This window comes from Nycticebus coucang, chromosome 9, assembly GCF_027406575.1.
Source record: "Nycticebus coucang isolate mNycCou1 chromosome 9, mNycCou1.pri, whole genome shotgun sequence".
In the NCBI taxonomy this organism is placed as follows: Eukaryota; Metazoa; Chordata; class Mammalia; order Primates; family Lorisidae; genus Nycticebus; species Nycticebus coucang.
The window spans coordinates 112,566,158-112,583,201 of NC_069788.1; the positions used below are offsets into that span (position 1 = coordinate 112,566,158).

A 17,044-nucleotide genomic window follows, 5' to 3' on the forward strand; every position below is an offset into this window, starting at 1 on the left:
AGGTTGCTGTGAGCCACCTGTGACACCACAGCACTCTACCCAGGGTGACACAGCGAGACTGTCTCAAAAAAAAAAAAAAAAAATTCTATTCAGTCAGGTCAAAGTAAGGGCAGATTTAAGAAATATCCTGGTTCCGTGCCTGTGGCTTAAGCTGATAAGGTGCCAGCCACATACACCTGAGCTGGCGGGTTCAAATCCAGCCTGGGCCCACCAAACAACAATGATGGCTGCAACCAAAAAATAGCCAGTGTTGTGGTGGGCGCCTGTAGTCCCAGCTACTTGGGAGGCGGAGGCAGGAGAATCGCTTGAGCCCAGGAGTTGGAGGTTGCTGTGAGCTGTGACGCCATGGCACTCTACCCAGGGCGACAGCTTGAGGCTCTGTCTCAAAAAAAAAAAAAATAAAAAGAAAGAAAGAAATAACCTAGTACAGCACCTGTGGTCTAGTGGGTAGGGCACTGGCCCCATATATAGAGGGTGGCAAGTTCAAACCCGGCCCCAGCCAAACTGGAACAAAAAAATAGCCGGGCGTTGTGGCGGGCGCCTGTAGTCGCAGCTACTCAGGAGACTGAGGCAAGAGAATCGCCTAAGCTCAAGAGTTGGAGGTTGCTGTGAGCTGTGATGCCATGGCACTCTATTGAGGGCCATAAAGTGAGACTCTGTCTCTACAAAAAGAAAAAAAAAAAAAAGAAATATCCTAAAGGTGAGAAAAATAAACACATAACAAAGTAAGGAGTGGAAGCGGATTCATTGCTTTTTATAGCTGAATGGTATTAATATTTCAGCATCTGACCCTACTGCATATTGTTTAGCTGTTCATCAGGTGATAGCTATTTGACTGTTACAACAGATTATGCTCCTGTGACTATTCATGTACATGCCAGTTTTACATGGACTGTGTTTAGTAGAATTAGAGTCATGTAGCAACTCCGTGTATGACTGCCAGGCTATTGTCCAGAGGCTGTGTGATTTTTGTTCCCACCAGCATCGTGAGCATTGCCATTTCTGTACATACTTGCCATCATTTGTCTCTTTTTGAGCACAGCCATTCTAGTGGATGTGAAATGGAATCTTCTGGATTTGATTTGCATTTTCTTTTTTTTTTTTTTAATTTATTTATTTATTTATTTTTTTGTCAGGCTATTGTCCAGAGGCTGTGTGATTTTTGTTCCCACCAGCATCGTGAGCATTGCCATTTCTGTACATACTTGCCATCATTTGTCTCTTTTTGAGCACAGCCATTCTAGTGGATGTGAAATGGAATCTTCTGGATTTGATTTGCATTTTCTTTTTTTTTTTTTAAATTTATTTATTTATTTATTTTTTTGTTAAATCGTAGCTGTGTACATTAGTGCAATCAAGGGGTACAATGTGCTGGTTTCATATACATTCTGAAATATTCTCATCTAACTGTTCAACACAGCCTTCATGGCATTTTCTTAGTTATTGTATGTAGACATTTGTATTCTGCATTTAGTAGGTTTGGCCTGTACCCATTCTAAGATGCACCGTAGGTGAGGCCCCACCCATTATCCTCCCTCCACCCTAACTTCTCCCCTCCCTTCCCCTTCCTTGGCCCTTTCCTCATAGTCTTGTGCTATGGTTGGGTTATAGCCTTCATGTGAAAGCTATAAATTAGCTTCATAGTAGGGCTGAGTACATTGTATACTTTTTCTTCCATTCCTGAGATACTTTGCTAAGAAGAATATGTTCCAGCTCCATCCATGTAAACATGAAAGAGGTGAAGTCTCCATCTTTCTTTTCTTTCTTTAAGGCTGCATAACATTCCATGGTATACACGTACCACAATTTGCTAGTCCATTCGTGGGTCAGTGGGCACTTGGGCTTCTTCCATGACTTAGCAATTGTGAATTGGGCTGCAATAAACATTCTGATACAGATGTCTTTGTTATATTGTGATTTTTGGTCTTCTGGGTATAAACCTAGTAAAGGAATTATAGGATCGAATGCAGGTCTGTTTTTAGGCCCTAAGCATTCTCTGAATATCCTTCCAGAAGGAACGTATTAGCGTGCATTCGCACCAGCAGGGTAGAAGTGTGCCCTTTCCTCCCCATCTACGCCAACATCTCTGGTTTTGGGATTTTGTTATGTGGGCTACTCTTAGTGGGGTTAGGTGATATCTCAAAGTAGTTTTGATTTGCATTTCTCTGATGATTAAGGATGATGAGCTTTTTTTCATGTGTTTGTAGATCGTGCATCTGTCTTCTTTAGAGAAGTTTCTCTTCAGGTCCCTTGCCCACCCTGAGATGAGATCACTTGTTCTTTTCTTGCTAATACGTTTGAGTTCTCTGTGATTCTGGTTATTAAACCTTTATAGGAGGTATAACCTGCAAATATTTTCTCCCATTCTCAGGGCTGTCTGCTTGCTTTACTTACTGTGTTCTTAGCTGTGCAGAAGCTTTTTAGTTTGATCAGGTCCCAGTAATGTATTTTTGATACTGTTTCAATTGCCTGAGGAGTTCTCCTCATAAAATATTCACCTAGGCCGATTCCTTCAAGAGTTTTCCCTGCACTTTCTTCAAGTATTTTTGTAGTTTCATGTCTTAAGTTTAAATCTTTTATCCAGTGAGAGTCTATCTTAGCTAATGGTGAAAGGTGTGGATCCAGTTTCAGTCTTCTACAGGTTGCCAACCACCCAGCACCATTTGTTAAATAGGGAATCTTTTCTCCACTGAATGTTTTTAATTGGCTTGTCAAAGATCAAATAACGATAAGTAGCTGGATTTATCTCTTGATTCTCTATTCTGTTCCAGACATCTACTTCTCTGTTTTTGTGCCAGTACCATGCTGTTTTGATCACTATCGATTTATAGTACAGTCTCAGGTCTGGTAGCGTGATTCCTCCTGCTTTGTTTTTATTGTTGAGTAATGTTTTGGCTATTCGAGGTTTTTTCTGATTCCATATAAAATGAAGTATTATTTTTTCAAGATCTTTAAAATATGACAATGGAGCTTTAATAGGGATTGCATTAAAATTATATATTGCTTTGGGTAGTATAGACATTTTAATAATGTTGATTCTTCTCAGCCATGAGCATGGTATGTTTTTCCATTTGTTAACATCTTCAGCTATTTCTTTTCTTTCTTTTTTTTTTTTTTTTTTTGTGGTTTTTGGCTGGGGCTGGGTTTGAACCTGCCACCTCCGGCATATGGGACTGGCGCCCTACTCCTTGAGCCACAGGCGCCGCCCTCTTTTTTTTTTTTTGTAGAGACAGAGTCTCACTTTATGGCCCTCGGTAGAGTGCCATGGCATCACACAGCTCACAGCAACCTCCAACTCCCCGGCTTAAGCGATTCTCTTGCCTCAGCCTCCCAAGTAGCTGGGACTACAGGCGCCCGCCACAACACCTGGCTATTTTTTGGTTGCAGTTCAGCTGGGGCCGGGTTTGAACCTGCCACCCTCGGTATATGGGGCCGGCGCCTTACCGACTGAGCCACAGGCGCCGCCCAGCTATTTCTTAAAGTTTCATAGTTCTCTTTGTAGAGATCTTTCACATCCTTTGTTAGGTATACTCCCAAATATTTCATCTTCTTTGGCACTACTGTGAAAGGAATAGAGTCCTTGACTGTTTTTTCGGCTTGGTTATTGTTGGTATATATAAAGGCTACAGATTTATGGGTGTCGATTTTGTAGCCTGAGACATTGCTGTATTCCTTGATCACTTCTAAAAGTTTTGTAGTAGAATCCCTAGTGTTTTCCAGATATACGATCATATCGTCTGGGAAGAGTGAAAGTTTGATCTCTTCTGACCCTGTGTGGATACCCTTGATCGCCTTTTCTTCCCTAATTGCAATGGCTAAAACTTCCATTACAATGTTAAAGAGCAATGGAGACAATGGGCAATCTTGCCTGGTTCCTGATCTAAGTGGAAATGATTTCAATTTAACTCCAATATGATATTGGCTGTGGGTTTGCTGTGGATGGCCTCTATTAGTTTAGGAAATGTCCCTTCTATACCAATTTTCTTAAGTGTTCTGATCATGAAGGGATTCTGGATATTATCAAAAGCTTTTTTTGCATCAATTGAAAGAATCATATGGTCCTTATTTTTTAGTTTGTTTATGTGTTGAATTACATTTATAGATTTATGTATATCGAACCAGCCTTGAGACCCTGGGATAAATCCCACTTGGTCGTGGTGTATAATTTTTTTGATGTGTTGTTGGATTCTGTTTGTTAGGATCTTATTGAGTATTTTAGCATCAATATTCATTAGTGATATTGGTCTATAATTTTTTTTTCTTGTTGGGTCTTTCCCTGGTTTGGGGATCAAGGTGATGTTTGCTTCGTAGAGTGTGTTGGGTAATATTTCTTCTTTTTCTGTATTTTAGAAGAGGTTTAGTAGTATAGGTAGTAGTTCTTCTTTAAAGGTTTGGTAGAATTCTGATGTAAAGCCATCTGGTCCTGGGCTTTTCTTTTTAGGAAGGTTTTGTGTAGTTGTTGCTATTTCAGAACTTGATATAGGCCTGTTCAACATTTCCACTTCATTCTGGCTAAGTCTTGGTAGGTGGCATACTTTCTGGTATTGGTCGATTTCTTTCAGATTTTCATATTTCTGAGAGTAGAGTTTCTTGTAGTATTTGTTGAGAATTTTTTGAATTTCTGAGGGGTCTGTTGTTATTTCATCATTACCATTTCTGATTGATGAAATTAGAGATTTTATTCCTTTTTTCCTGGTTAGGTTGGCCAAAGGTTTATCTATTTTATTGATCTTTTCAAAAAACCAACTTTTGGATGGTTTTTGCCTGCTTTTTTTCTGCTTTCCATTTGCCTGGAGTATAGTTGACCATCCCTTCACCTTGAGTCTTTTAACGTAAGGTGCGATTCTTGGATGCAGCAGATAATCTGGCTGGAGTTTTTGTATCCAGTCAGCCAATCTGTGCCTCTTTAGAGGAAAATTTAAACCATTCACATTAATTGAGAATATTGATAGGCCTTTTGAGAGTCTGGTAGACATTTTTAATCCTTTTACAACTGTTGTATAATTCTTTTGTTTTCAATTTCATTTAATTCTGCTCTGATTTTGGTTATTTCTTTTCTTCTGCTGGGTTTAGGGTTGGAGTGTTCTTCCTTCTCCAGTTGCTTGAGATGTCCCATTAAGTTATTAACTTCCTCCCTTTCCGTTTTCTTGAGGAAGGCTTGAAGTGCTATAAATTTCCCTCTTAGGACTGCCTTTGCGGTATCCCAGAGATTCTGGTAATTCGTGTCTTGATTGTTGTTTTGTTCCAAAAATTTGGTGATTTCCTTCTTAATCTTGTCTATAACCCATCTATCCTTCAGAATAAGGTTGTTTAGCTTCCATGTTTTTATATGGGTATGCAGGTTCCTGTTGAGTTCAACTTTTATTCCGTGATGGTCTGAGAAGATGCAAGGAATCATTTCTATTTTTTTAAATTTGCTGAGGTTAGATTTGTGGCCTAGGATGTGTTCGATTTTGGAGTATCTTCTGTGGGCTGATGAGAATGTGTATTCAGTTTTGTTGGTATGAAATGTTTTGTAGATGTCTGTTACGTCTAGATGTTGAATGGTTGAGTTTAAATCTCAAATTTCTTTGCTTAGCTTCTTTTTGGAGGATCTATCCAGCACTGCTAAAGGGGTTTTAAAATCTCCAACTACTATGGAACTGGAGGAAATCAAGTTGCTCTTGTCTGTTAGAGTTTCTCTTATAAATTGAGGTGCGTTCTGGTTGGGTGCATAAATGTTAATAATTGAGATCTCATCATATTGAGTATTACCTTTAACAAATATGAAGTGTCCATCCTTATCCTTCCTTATTTTGGTTGGTTTAAAGCCTATTGCATCTGCGAATAGGATTGCAATGCCTGCTTTTTTTCTGCTTTCCATTTGCCTGGTGTATAGATGACCATCCCTTCACCTTGAGTCTTTTAGCGTAAGGTGCGATTCTTGGATGCAGCAGATAATCTGGCTGGAGTTTTTGTATCCAGTCAGCCAACCTGTGCCTCTTTAGAGGAAAATTTAAACCATTCACATTAATTGAGAATATTGATAAGCCTTTTGAGAGTCTGGTAGACATTTTTAATCCTTTTACGACTGTGGAAGTTGGAATTTGATTAAAATTTTCTGGATGGGTTTACTTTTGTGGTGGAGGATTATGCTGGTCTTTATGGAGGATAGGTCTGAGAATATCCTGGAGAGCTGGTTTAGTTATGGCAAATTTCTTCAACATGTGAATATCATTGAAGTATTTAATTTCTCCATCATAAATGAAACTCAGTTTAGCTGGGTACAGGATCCTGGGTTGAAAGTTATTTTGTTTTAGGAGATTAAAAGTCGATGACCATCCTCTTCTAGCTTGAAAGGTTTTAGCAGAGAGATCTACAGTTATTCTAATATTCTTGCCCTTGTAGGTGATGGTTTTCTTTCGTCTGGCTGCTTTCATAATTTTCTCCTTCATATTAACTTTAGTGAAATTGATTATGATGTGTCTGGGGGATGTCTTCTTCAGGTTGAGTCGTGCTGGAGTTCTGAAACTGCTATCTGAATTTCAGGATCTCTTGGCATGTCTGGAAAGTTCTCCTTCATAATCTCATGGAGAAGAGAGTCTGTGCCTTGTGAAGCCACTTGGTTGCTTTTGGGAATCCCTATTAAGACAATTACTGGTTTTCTTCAAATTATCCCAGAGAGTGATCTGTTTTTGCCCTCCATTTCTCTTCCTCTTTGAGAGGTTGGGAGTGTTCGAAAGCTTTGTCTTCAGTGTCAGAAATGCTTTCTTCTGCTTGCTCCATTCTGTTACTGAGGGATTCTACTGTGTTTCTCAGATCTTTGAGGGCTGCAACTTCTTATCTCACTGTGTCAAAATCTTTGGTCATTTGGTCTTTGAATTCATTGAATTCTTGAGATATCTTTTGGGTTACTGCTTGGAATTCTAATTCAATCTTATTTGCTATCCAGATTCTGAATTCGATTTCTGACATCTCAGCTATTTGTTTGTGCATGGGATATTGCGCTGTGTCTGCCCCATTGATCCTTGGGGGAGTTGATCTACTCTGATTATTCATATTGCCAGAGTTTTTCTGTTGATTTCACCTCATGATTGTTTTTCACCATTGCGTCTGGCCATCCTCAGAGTTGGGGAGGTGTCTCTCCAAGATTAGACCCCAGCGGGATCACTCTTTTGTTGCTGGGTCGTTGTAGGGAGTGACCCTGTTTAGTTCCTCTGGGGCTGCTCCAGCCAGGGAGTTCTGGTTGTGGAAGCAGCTCCAGAGTGTGACACACCCGGATCCAGCAACAGGGTGGGAGATGGTGTGAATGGTTCTGGGAGTGCCTGGTGCCCAGTGAGTTTGGCACTGAGAGCCCAAGGCTCCAGCAGTCTCTGGCCTGGAGAAGGGCTCCATGCAGAGGCAGGGAGGGGTCCGGAAGGTACGCGGCTACCAGAGTCCCTGGCCAGACGAGAAGGCCGGTGTGGGGGCAGGGAGGGTATAGGAGGGAGAACGTGGGGTTGTGCGGCTCCTGCAGTTCCTGGTCAGGGTGTGCGGATGCCTGGTGGGCGTGAGTCATGGGTTGGGGGTCGCAGGGCAGCTCTTACCGAGGTCTGGGTGGTATCTCAAGATTTTATACTCATCACTTGAAACTGCAATATCGAATTTGATGGCAAGATTTTAGAACTGGTTGTGTAGTGTCAGTGTAGTACTTGAAGCCACTACTGCTCAGAAATGGCCTCTGCTGATGACAAACATTCATTCCCAAGGACAGTGTGGTGTAAATCCTTGTGGACTGTTTTGGTGTTTTTGGACTTGGCACTCAGTTGAACTGCCTTGGGGAGAGCTGGAGCAGGCGTATGGAGAACTTTGGACATTGTCTAGAGCCCCAGACTGAGCTGCTGAGCCAGACGGAGCTAATAGTGTTTGGCTGTGGGCCTCAGGGAGCCATTGTGAGGTGATTTGCATTTTCTTAGTGATTAATGATGTTAGCATCTTTTCATGTGTTTATTAGTTGATTGATTGCATATCTTCTTTTGGAGAAATGTCTATTCGAATTCTTTGCTTTTTTTTTTTTTTTTGTAGAGACAGAGTCTCACTGTACCGCCCTTGGATAGAGTGCCGTGGCCTCACACGGCTCACAGCAACCTGTAACTCTTGGGCTTACGCGATTCTCTTGCCTCAGCCTCCTGAGCAGCTGGGACTACAGGCGCCTGCCACAACACCCGGCTATTTATTTTTTTTTGTTGCAGTTTGGCTGGGGCTGGGTTTGAACCCACCACCCTCAGCATATGGGACTGGCGCCCTACTCACTGAGCCAGAGGCACCGCCCCTCTTTGCTTATTTTTTAATTGGCTTAGTTAAGTTCATTGTTGAGTTACAACATTTCTTTACATTCTGAACACCTTATTAGATATTTGATTTAGAAATATTTTCTTTTATCCTGTGGGTTGATTATTCATTGCCTTTATGGTGTTCTTTGCAGGACAAAGTTTTAATTTTGATCTAGTTTCATTTACCTGTTTTTTTTTATTTTTTCTTTTTTTATCTAGTTTCATTTTTCTATTTTTTTCTCTTTCTTTCTTTCTTTGTTTTTCTTTTTTTTTTTTTTTTGAGACAGAGTATCATTATGTTACCCTCGGTAGAGTGTTGTGGCATCACAGCTCACAGCAACCTCAAACTCTTGGGCTTAAGCTATTCTTTTGCCTCAGCCTCCCAAGTAGCTAGGACTACAGGTACCCGCCACAATGCCTGGCTATTTTTATGTTGCAGTTTTTTTGTTTTTTTTTGCAGTTTTTGGCTGTGGCTGGGTTTGAACCTGCCACCTCTGGCATATGGGGCCGATGCCTTACTTCTTTGAGTCACAGGCGCTGCCATTTGTTGCAGTTGTTTAGTTGGCCTAGGTTGGGTTCGAACCCAGCACTCTTGGTGTTTGCGGCTGGCGCTGTAACTACTATGCTACAGGCGCCGAGCCGAGATCTATTTTTTTCCTTTTGCTTCTTGTGCTCTTGGTGTCATGTCTAGGAAACTGTTGCCCAGTCCAAGGTTACAAAGATTAAACTTCCTTCTTTTCTTCTGAGAGTGTTATAGTTCTTACACTGACTGAGGCTTTAGAGGCTTGTGTGAGCTGTTTGCTAAGGGTGGGGGATGGGGTGCTTTTAACCTGGAACTTTCTCTCCTTGTTCCCTTGACAAGCAAGGGCCTTGAGCCTGGGAAGCATTTGTTCTTCTTGTAGATGCTTTGGCTATTTTGTAGTTTGTATATTTCACTGTCTTTTTTTTTTTTTAAAGGTAACGAATGAAGAGGACTTTATTAGAAAATTGGACTGCAAACCTGATCAGCATCTGAAGGTGGTTTCCATTTTTGGAAATACTGGTGATGGGAAGTCTCATACTCTCAACCACACTTTCTTTTATGGTCGTGAAGTCTTTAAAACCTCCCCTGCCCAGGAGTCGTGCACTGTGGGAGTGTGGGCAGCCTATGACCCAGTCCACAAAGTAGCAGTGATAGACACGGAAGGGCTCTTGGGAGCTACCGTGAATCTAAGCCAGAGAACACGTCTGCTACTTAAGGTCCTGGCCATCTCAGACCTGGTCATCTATCGAACTCATGCAGACCGGCTGCATAATGACCTCTTCAAATTCCTTGGGGACGCCTCGGAAGCTTATCTGAAGCACTTCACGAAGGAGCTCAAGGCTACCACTGCCCGCTGTGGCTTGGATGTCCCTTTATCCACCCTGGGCCCTGCAGTTATCATTTTCCACGAGACTGTACACACGCAACTATTGGGCTCTGGTGAGTAAATGGGCTACTGCATCACACATCACCTTTCTGGATACAAGGAGGCAGCCCCTGTACTGCAGTAGCCACTTGGTGGTGGTAGATTGCCTAGAAAATTTCTACCCAGGCAAGATATAGGATGTGTTTGAAGAAGGACCAAATGATTAATCATGTGAAAATCTGCTTATCGTTCAAGTAGGAGAGTTTGAGAGTTGCCAATTAGTTTTAGCAATATAGAGTTCCTTGGTGATCTGGGTAAAAGCTGTTTCCGTAAGGTGGTTGGCATGAAAGCTTAATCAGAGTAGGATAAAGAGAAAATAGGAAGCTGGCAGTAGTGGCATGCTTATAATTCTAGTTGCTTGAGAGGCTGAGGTGGGAGGATCACTTGAGCCCAGGAGTTCAAGGCCAGCCCGGGCTACATAGTGAAATCCCATCCCATAAAAAAAAAAAAAAAAAAAAAGGAATTTGAAAGTAAATATAAAAGAGAATAGGAGAAGAATTAATTAGTGAGTATATTCAACTTCTTTAAAGAGTTCTGTAAAGTGAAGCAGAACAATGAAATCATAGCTGGAGGCTGATGTGGGATTTTTCCCTGTTTAAAGTATAAGGTGTGAAATATTACACATATTTGTGTACTCATGGGAATAATTCATTAGAGATGGAACAACACAGATGCAAAGAAAGAGCAGGAACGATTGGAGTGATGCATTGGCAGAAGCGTTGGCCTTAGGACCATGGACAGTTCATTCAGAACAACAGGAGAGAAAGTGGAGTATATGGACACAGTTGCGGGTAAATAGGTAGCTGTGGTGGTGGTGTAGTGTGTGTGGAAGTTCTTGCTTTATTGTTTACATTTTCTTAGAGACATAAGAAGCAAGATCATCACCTGAACAGAAGAATGAGGGAGCAGGTACCCCAGTAGTAATTATGTTTAAATTTGTTTTGTTTTTCATTTTAAACCACTAGACCACCAGGGACACAATAGTCATTAGATGGGGGGAGGGGAGTAGTAGTGTTGGCCTCTAAAACAACCCATTGACATGTTCATTTACCCATCAGAGTTTATTGAGTGCACCTGTCATGTGCTGAGCACTGAGGCAAATGCTGAAAAAAAAAAAAAAAAAAAAAAAAAAACAATTCCTACCCTTGAATGCTCACAATCTAGTTGGGAGACCATACAGCATTCTCTTCTGTAGATGGAGGCACTGGAGCTGTGGGAATGTGGAGGAGGGATTCTACTCCTGAAGGGATCTAGGCAAGAGGCAGTGACATTTGAACTCTGAGAGACTTGGCTAGTGGAGGGGAGGAAGATATTCTAGGAAGAGCAAACCCCTAGTGGTTTCAAGGAGCAAGTTGTGTTCAGAGAATTGCAGGTAGTTCTGCAGTAATTCCAAAATTTCATTCCTGCTCCCTTTGGTGCAGTCTCTGTACAGTGTCCAGAGTGATCTTTTCAAAAGCTTAATTTATACTTTAGATCATGGTATTCTGCTTACACCTGTCAATGGCTTTTGACTATGTCAAAATAAAATCCAGACTCCTAAATATGGCCTCCTGCCTCTTAACTCCTGCCTAGGTCTTTCACCTGGTTCTCAGTTATCTCCTTCATTCATTCTCTCCCTAACCACTGAACCTTGCATAGCTTGTGTAGAACCTGATTCAGTCTCAAGCATAACAAGGAGTAGCCAGGCATTGTGGCGGGCACCTGTAGTCCCAGCTACTTGGGAGATTGAGGCAAGAGAATCACCTAAGCCCAAGAGCTGGAGGTTGCTGTGAGCTCTGATGCCAAGGCACTCTACCGAGGGCGACAAAGTGAGATTCTGTTTCTAAAAAGAAAGAATAACAAGGAGTCCCTGAAGGCTCTTAGGGACAGAGTTATATGAAATACAACTATATAACTATATATATTTTCTTTCTTTTTTTTTTTTTTTTTGAGACACAGTCTCACTTTGTTGCCCTTGGTAGAGTGCTATGGCATCATAGCTGACAGCAGCTTCAAATTGTTGGGCTTAAGTGATCCTCTTGTCTCAGCCTCCCCTATAAGCTGGGACTATAGGCGCCCACCAAAATGCCTGGCTATTTTTAGAGATGGTGTCTCACTCTTGCACAGGCTGGTCTGGAACTCCTGAGCTCAGGCAGTCCACCCCCTCAGCCTCCTAGAATGCTAGGATTACATCCACTTCTGGATTTATATCTATATTTTCTTTTTTTGTAGAGACAGAGTCTCACTGTACCGCCCTCGGGTAGAGTGCCGTGGCGTCACACGGCTCACAGCAACCTCTAACTCTTGGGCTTACGTGATTCTCTTGCCTCAGCCTCCAGAGCAGCTGGGACTACAGGCGCCCGCCACAACGCCCGGCTATTTTTTTGTTGCAGTTTGGCCGGGGCTGGGTTTGAATACGCCACCCTCCGCATATGGGGCCGGTGCCCTACTCACTGAGCCACAGGCACCGCCCTTATATCTATATTTTCAAAAGATTCCCTGGCAGCCTGTTGCAGGTATGTGGAGGCTGGGAGGCTGAGGTGGGTGGATTGCCTGAGCTCAGGCGTTTGAGACCAGCCTCAGCAAGAGTGAGACCCTGTCTCTAAAAATAGCTAGGTGTTGTGGCAGGTACCTGTAAGTCCCAGCTTCTTGGGAGGCTGAGGCAAGAGGATCGTGGCACTCTACCAAGGGCGATAAAGTAAGACTTCATCTCAAAAAAGAAAGAGAGAGAGAAGTGGAGGAAATTTAATCCAGACAGTGGCAGTACGAGGGAGGTGGACAGATTAGGCCATAAAGGAGATTGAATATGAAGAATCTGGGATCAGGTGATTCTAGTGGTGCCAATTACTCATGACCTATAGGAAGATGAGAAATCTATATGTTCCAGAATAGACTGGGCATGGTGGCTCACACCTGTAATCCTAGCACTTTGGGAGCCTGCCACAATGCTCGACTAATTTTCTGTTTATTTTCACATTTATTTTTTTTTACTTTTTTTTTCTTAGAGGCAGAGTCTCACTTTTTTGCCCTTGCTAGAGTGCCATGATGTCACAGCTCACAGCAACCTCCAGCTCTTGGGCTTAGGCTCTTGCCTCAGCCTCCCAAGTAGCTGGGACTACAGGTGCCCGCAACAACACCCGACTTTTTTTTTTTTATTGCAGTTTGGCCGGGGCTGAGTTCCAACCTGCCATCCTTGGTATATGGGGCCAGCGCCCTACTCACTGAGCCACAGGCGCCGCCCAAATTTTTCTATGTTTAGTAGAAAAGGGACTGTCCTGCCTTGGACCTCCCAGAGTGCCTGGATCATAGCCTTGAGCCACCATGCTCAGCCTAGGCATTTATTGCTCTGTGCCATGCATTATGCTAGGTGTTTCTTAAATAAATGCTGTCTTATTTTATCTTTATTATTCAGCCCAATCAATAGCAGTCCCATCTTATAGGTAAAGAAACTGACTCAGCGCGGTGCCTATGGCTCAAGGAGTAGGGGGCCAGCCCCATATACTGGAAGTGGTGGGTTCAAAACCAGCCCCAGCCAAAAATTGCAAAAAAAAAAAAAAAAGAAAGAAACGGACTCAGAGCAGTTATGGTAGTAACCAAGGAAGGTTAGCTAGAAAGGCAACAAAATTGGAATTCGAAGCAAGGTCTTCTAACTCCTAAATCCAAAGTTGCTTGTGGAATAGCATGGCTGCCTCTTGAAACCTTGAAATGGAAATAAGGCAGCCAGATTTTATGCACGGTAGAAGAGGTGCCAGAATTGTGGGCCAGTTGATAATTAGATTTTTCTGTTTCATAGAATTCCTAATTTTTTATTTGATCCTCCTCCTTTTCTAGATAGAGGATTCTTGCATAGGAGTTTAAGTAGGCAAATGAATTGTTCCTGTTTCTAAATGGGAAGGATCAAGTGATTTGGGAATAGTGATATATGTATCCATGGATAAGTTAGCAAGTGATGTGAGGAAGTCACGTTGGGAAGAAGTGAAGTTAACCAGGGTGGGGTTCTGGATAGCTTTGGGAAAAGTCCATAGCTGATCAGTTTACCCCTACGACACTGCCTTCTATTTCCTTAAAAAGTATCTGCTGGGAAAAGTTCAGGAGGAGATAAGAATAAGGAATACTGCGGAATTATGGCTACTTGTCTTTGATGACTATAGTCAAAGGGGTGTCCAACTTGTGGCCCAGGGGCAGCATGCTAATTTTGTGAGGACATGTTTTGCTTATTTGTGGCATGGAATATCATGAAAAGGATGCATGTACTTCTTTTTGCCAATCAGATTTCGTTAGTGTTTGTGTATTTACTTTGTGGCTCAAGACAACTCTCATTCTTCCAGTGTACTGCAGAGAAAAAAAAGGTTAGATACCCTTGCATAGAGGCATGCAAGCCCACGCCTGTAGCCCCAGCTTCTCAGCAGAAGGCAGGAGGATAGCTTGAGCCCAGGAGTTCAAATCTAACCTGGGCAACATAATGAGACCCTTGCCTTTACCTCTAAAACATTTATTGAATCCGTCTGTACTACCATGGCCCAGATTCTGGACTTCTGTGGGCAAGCTAATACCCTCAGATGTTGGTAGATTGCCCACGCTTCATCACATAAGACCAGAATTTTCAAAGTACAGAATGTTAAGTGTTCATTAGTAGCTGACTGGTTAAATACATCTGTAGGTTGGAAGACAAAAATAGCTGTTAAAAAAAATAAGGAACTTCTCAGTATCATGACATGATAGAGACTTACAGTATATTATTAAGTGATAGGCTCAGCGCCTGTGGCTCAAGCGGCTAAGGCTCCAGCCACATACACCTGAGCTGGCGGATTCGAATCCAGCCTGGGCCCTCCAAACAATGATGGCTGCAACCAAAAAAAAGCTGGGCATTGTGGCAGGCACCTGTAATCCCAGCTACTTGGGAGGCGGAGGCAGGAGAATCACTTGAGCCCAGGAGTTGGAGGTTGCTGTGAGCTGTGATGCCATGGCACTGTACCCAGGGTGACAGCTTGAGGCTCTGTCTCAAAAAAAAAAAAATATATATATATAATTAAGTGATAAAAAGCAAGTTACTTATATGTATTGGTAAATGTGTAGATAAAAAGTGTGTCTCGCAACAAAAGATACTTGCACCAGATTATTCATTGCAGCTCAATTTGTAATAGCCAAGTCATGGAAGAAGCCCAAGTGCCCATCAACCCATGAATGGATTAATAAATTGTGGTAATATGTATACCATAGAATACTATGCAGCCTTAAAAAAGATGGAGCCTTTACCTCTTTTATGTTTACATCGAGGGACCTGGAACATATTCTCTTGAGTAAAGTATCTCAAGAATGGAGGGAAAAGTATTCAATGTACTCAGTACTTCTATGGGACCACACTTATGGTGAATAGTTCATTTAAAAAAAATTTATGAAAAAATGTCCCCACTCATATATTTAAGTAACAGAGTTCAGTGAATTATTTTGAAAAAAAAAAAAAAAAAAGTGTGTCTGGGCTTGTGGGGTCTGAAAAAGAAAATGGCTGAAAGGATGAACATTGAGCTATAGTTACTTTTGGGAAGTAGGAGGGAGCAGAGGACATACTTTTCTTTCCTTTTATGCTTTGGTATGTCTAGATTTTTCTTACAATGAATGGAATATTATTTATTTTAATTTTTTTGGAATCTTATTTTTAAAAGACTTTCCCCCTTGAAGTATAATGTACGCATAGAAAAATGCACATATCAAAAGTATTATAACATGATGATGTTTTACAACCCAAATGCACCTATGTGGCAGTACCAGACCATGGATGCTAGCCTCCTCCTCATGCCCCTTTCCAGGCAAGGGGAACCCGAATTCTAACAACATACGTTGTTAGTTCTGCCTGCTAATGTACTTCATGTATGTGGAGTCTCCGAGTATCTTACTTTTTTTTTTATTGTTTGGGATTCATTGAGGGTACAAAGAATTAGATTATACTGATTGCAGATGTGCCATACACCATGAAGTATCTTACCTTTTTTTTTGACTGAGAGTCTCACTTTGTTGCCCTCCATAGAGTGCTGTGGCGTCATATCTCACAGCAACCGCAAACTCTTGGGCTCAAGCAATTCTATTTTCTCAGCCTCCCAAGTAGCTGGGACTACAGGCACCTGCAACAATGCCTGGCTATTTTTTTGTTTTGTTTTGTTTTTGTTTAGCAGGCCCGGGATGGGTTTAAACACACCAGCCCCAGTGCATGTGGCCAGCGCCCTAACTACTGGATGACGGGCACTGAGCCAACTATCTTACTTTTATAATGAAACATAGGTCACTTTTTGTTAAAGGAGAGGTCACTCACTGCTCACATGCCTGTGTTTCTGCCTGGACAGATCACCCCTCAGAGGTGCCAGAGAAGCTCATCCAGGACCGGTTCCGGAAGCTGGGCCGCTTCCCTGAAGCCTTTAGTTCCATTCACTACAAGGGAACGAGGACTTATAACCCTCCCACAGACTTTTCTGGGCTGCGGCGTGCTTTGGAGCAGCTGCTGGAAAACAACACCACCCGTTCTCCCCGGCACCCAGGGGTCATCTTCAAAGCCCTGAAGGTCAGTTGGCTTCTGCCCCAAGTGCTGCTCATTGGGTACCAGTGGGCATTGAGAACATGCAGTTCTCCAGCTTTTTGGTGCTGGTGATGGGAAATCTGGGCTGGGAAGAGAGGTAATAATAACAGGAGCATATGGAGGGCATTGCACTTACTGAATGCCTTCATCTTGCTAAGAGTGCATGAATGGAGAGGTCATGAGTGATAGTAAAAAAGTGACAGATCCTCATCTTGGAGAAATACTAGGTTTTGGGGGAGTAGGAAAAAGCATTAATTTGCACAGAACACGATGGGTGGTTTTGTCCAGCCCTAGTGAGTTGATGTCATGTTGAGGCTTACTTAATCTGCACAGCCTTTATGCTTTTCTTTTTTTGCAGTTTTTGGCTGAGGCCGGGTTTGAAACCACCACCCTCGGTATATGGGGCCGGCACCCTACTCCTTGAGCCATAGGCGCCGCCCAGCCTTTATGCTTTTCTGTAAACCAGCTCACTTTTTTCCTTATTTATTCAAGAAGGAAACTTTTTATTATCACTGTAAGTGGAAAACTAGTATCACAGGTGGAAAACTACCAAGACAAAACACCAAAATTTGACACATGATAGCAGTTATTGTTTATTATAAACCAAAGTTTAGAGTAGTTTATATGGATTAGTTCATTTAATCCTTATAATACCAACTCCATGAATTAAGTACTATTATCATCTTCATTTTGCAGATAAGGAAGTTGAGGCACAGAGATGTTACTAGTTACATGTAGTGACTAAGTCACAGCAGGCA

General features: G+C 42.2%; 1 protein-coding gene across 3 annotated transcripts in view; it reads left to right on the top strand.

Annotated features, from left to right (window-relative positions):
- ZFYVE1 (zinc finger FYVE-type containing 1) overlaps window positions 1-17,044 on the top strand; it is a 76,127-nt gene that overhangs the window by 26,297 nt on the left and 32,786 nt on the right. For all 3 annotated transcript variants that reach the window (XM_053601638.1, XM_053601639.1, XM_053601640.1), the window contains 2 exons: window positions 9,249-9,753; window positions 16,057-16,271. In XM_053601638.1, coding sequence (XP_053457613.1) covers window positions 9,249-9,753; window positions 16,057-16,271 — 720 coding nt within the window. The remainder of the gene's footprint in view (window positions 1-9,248; window positions 9,754-16,056; window positions 16,272-17,044) is intronic.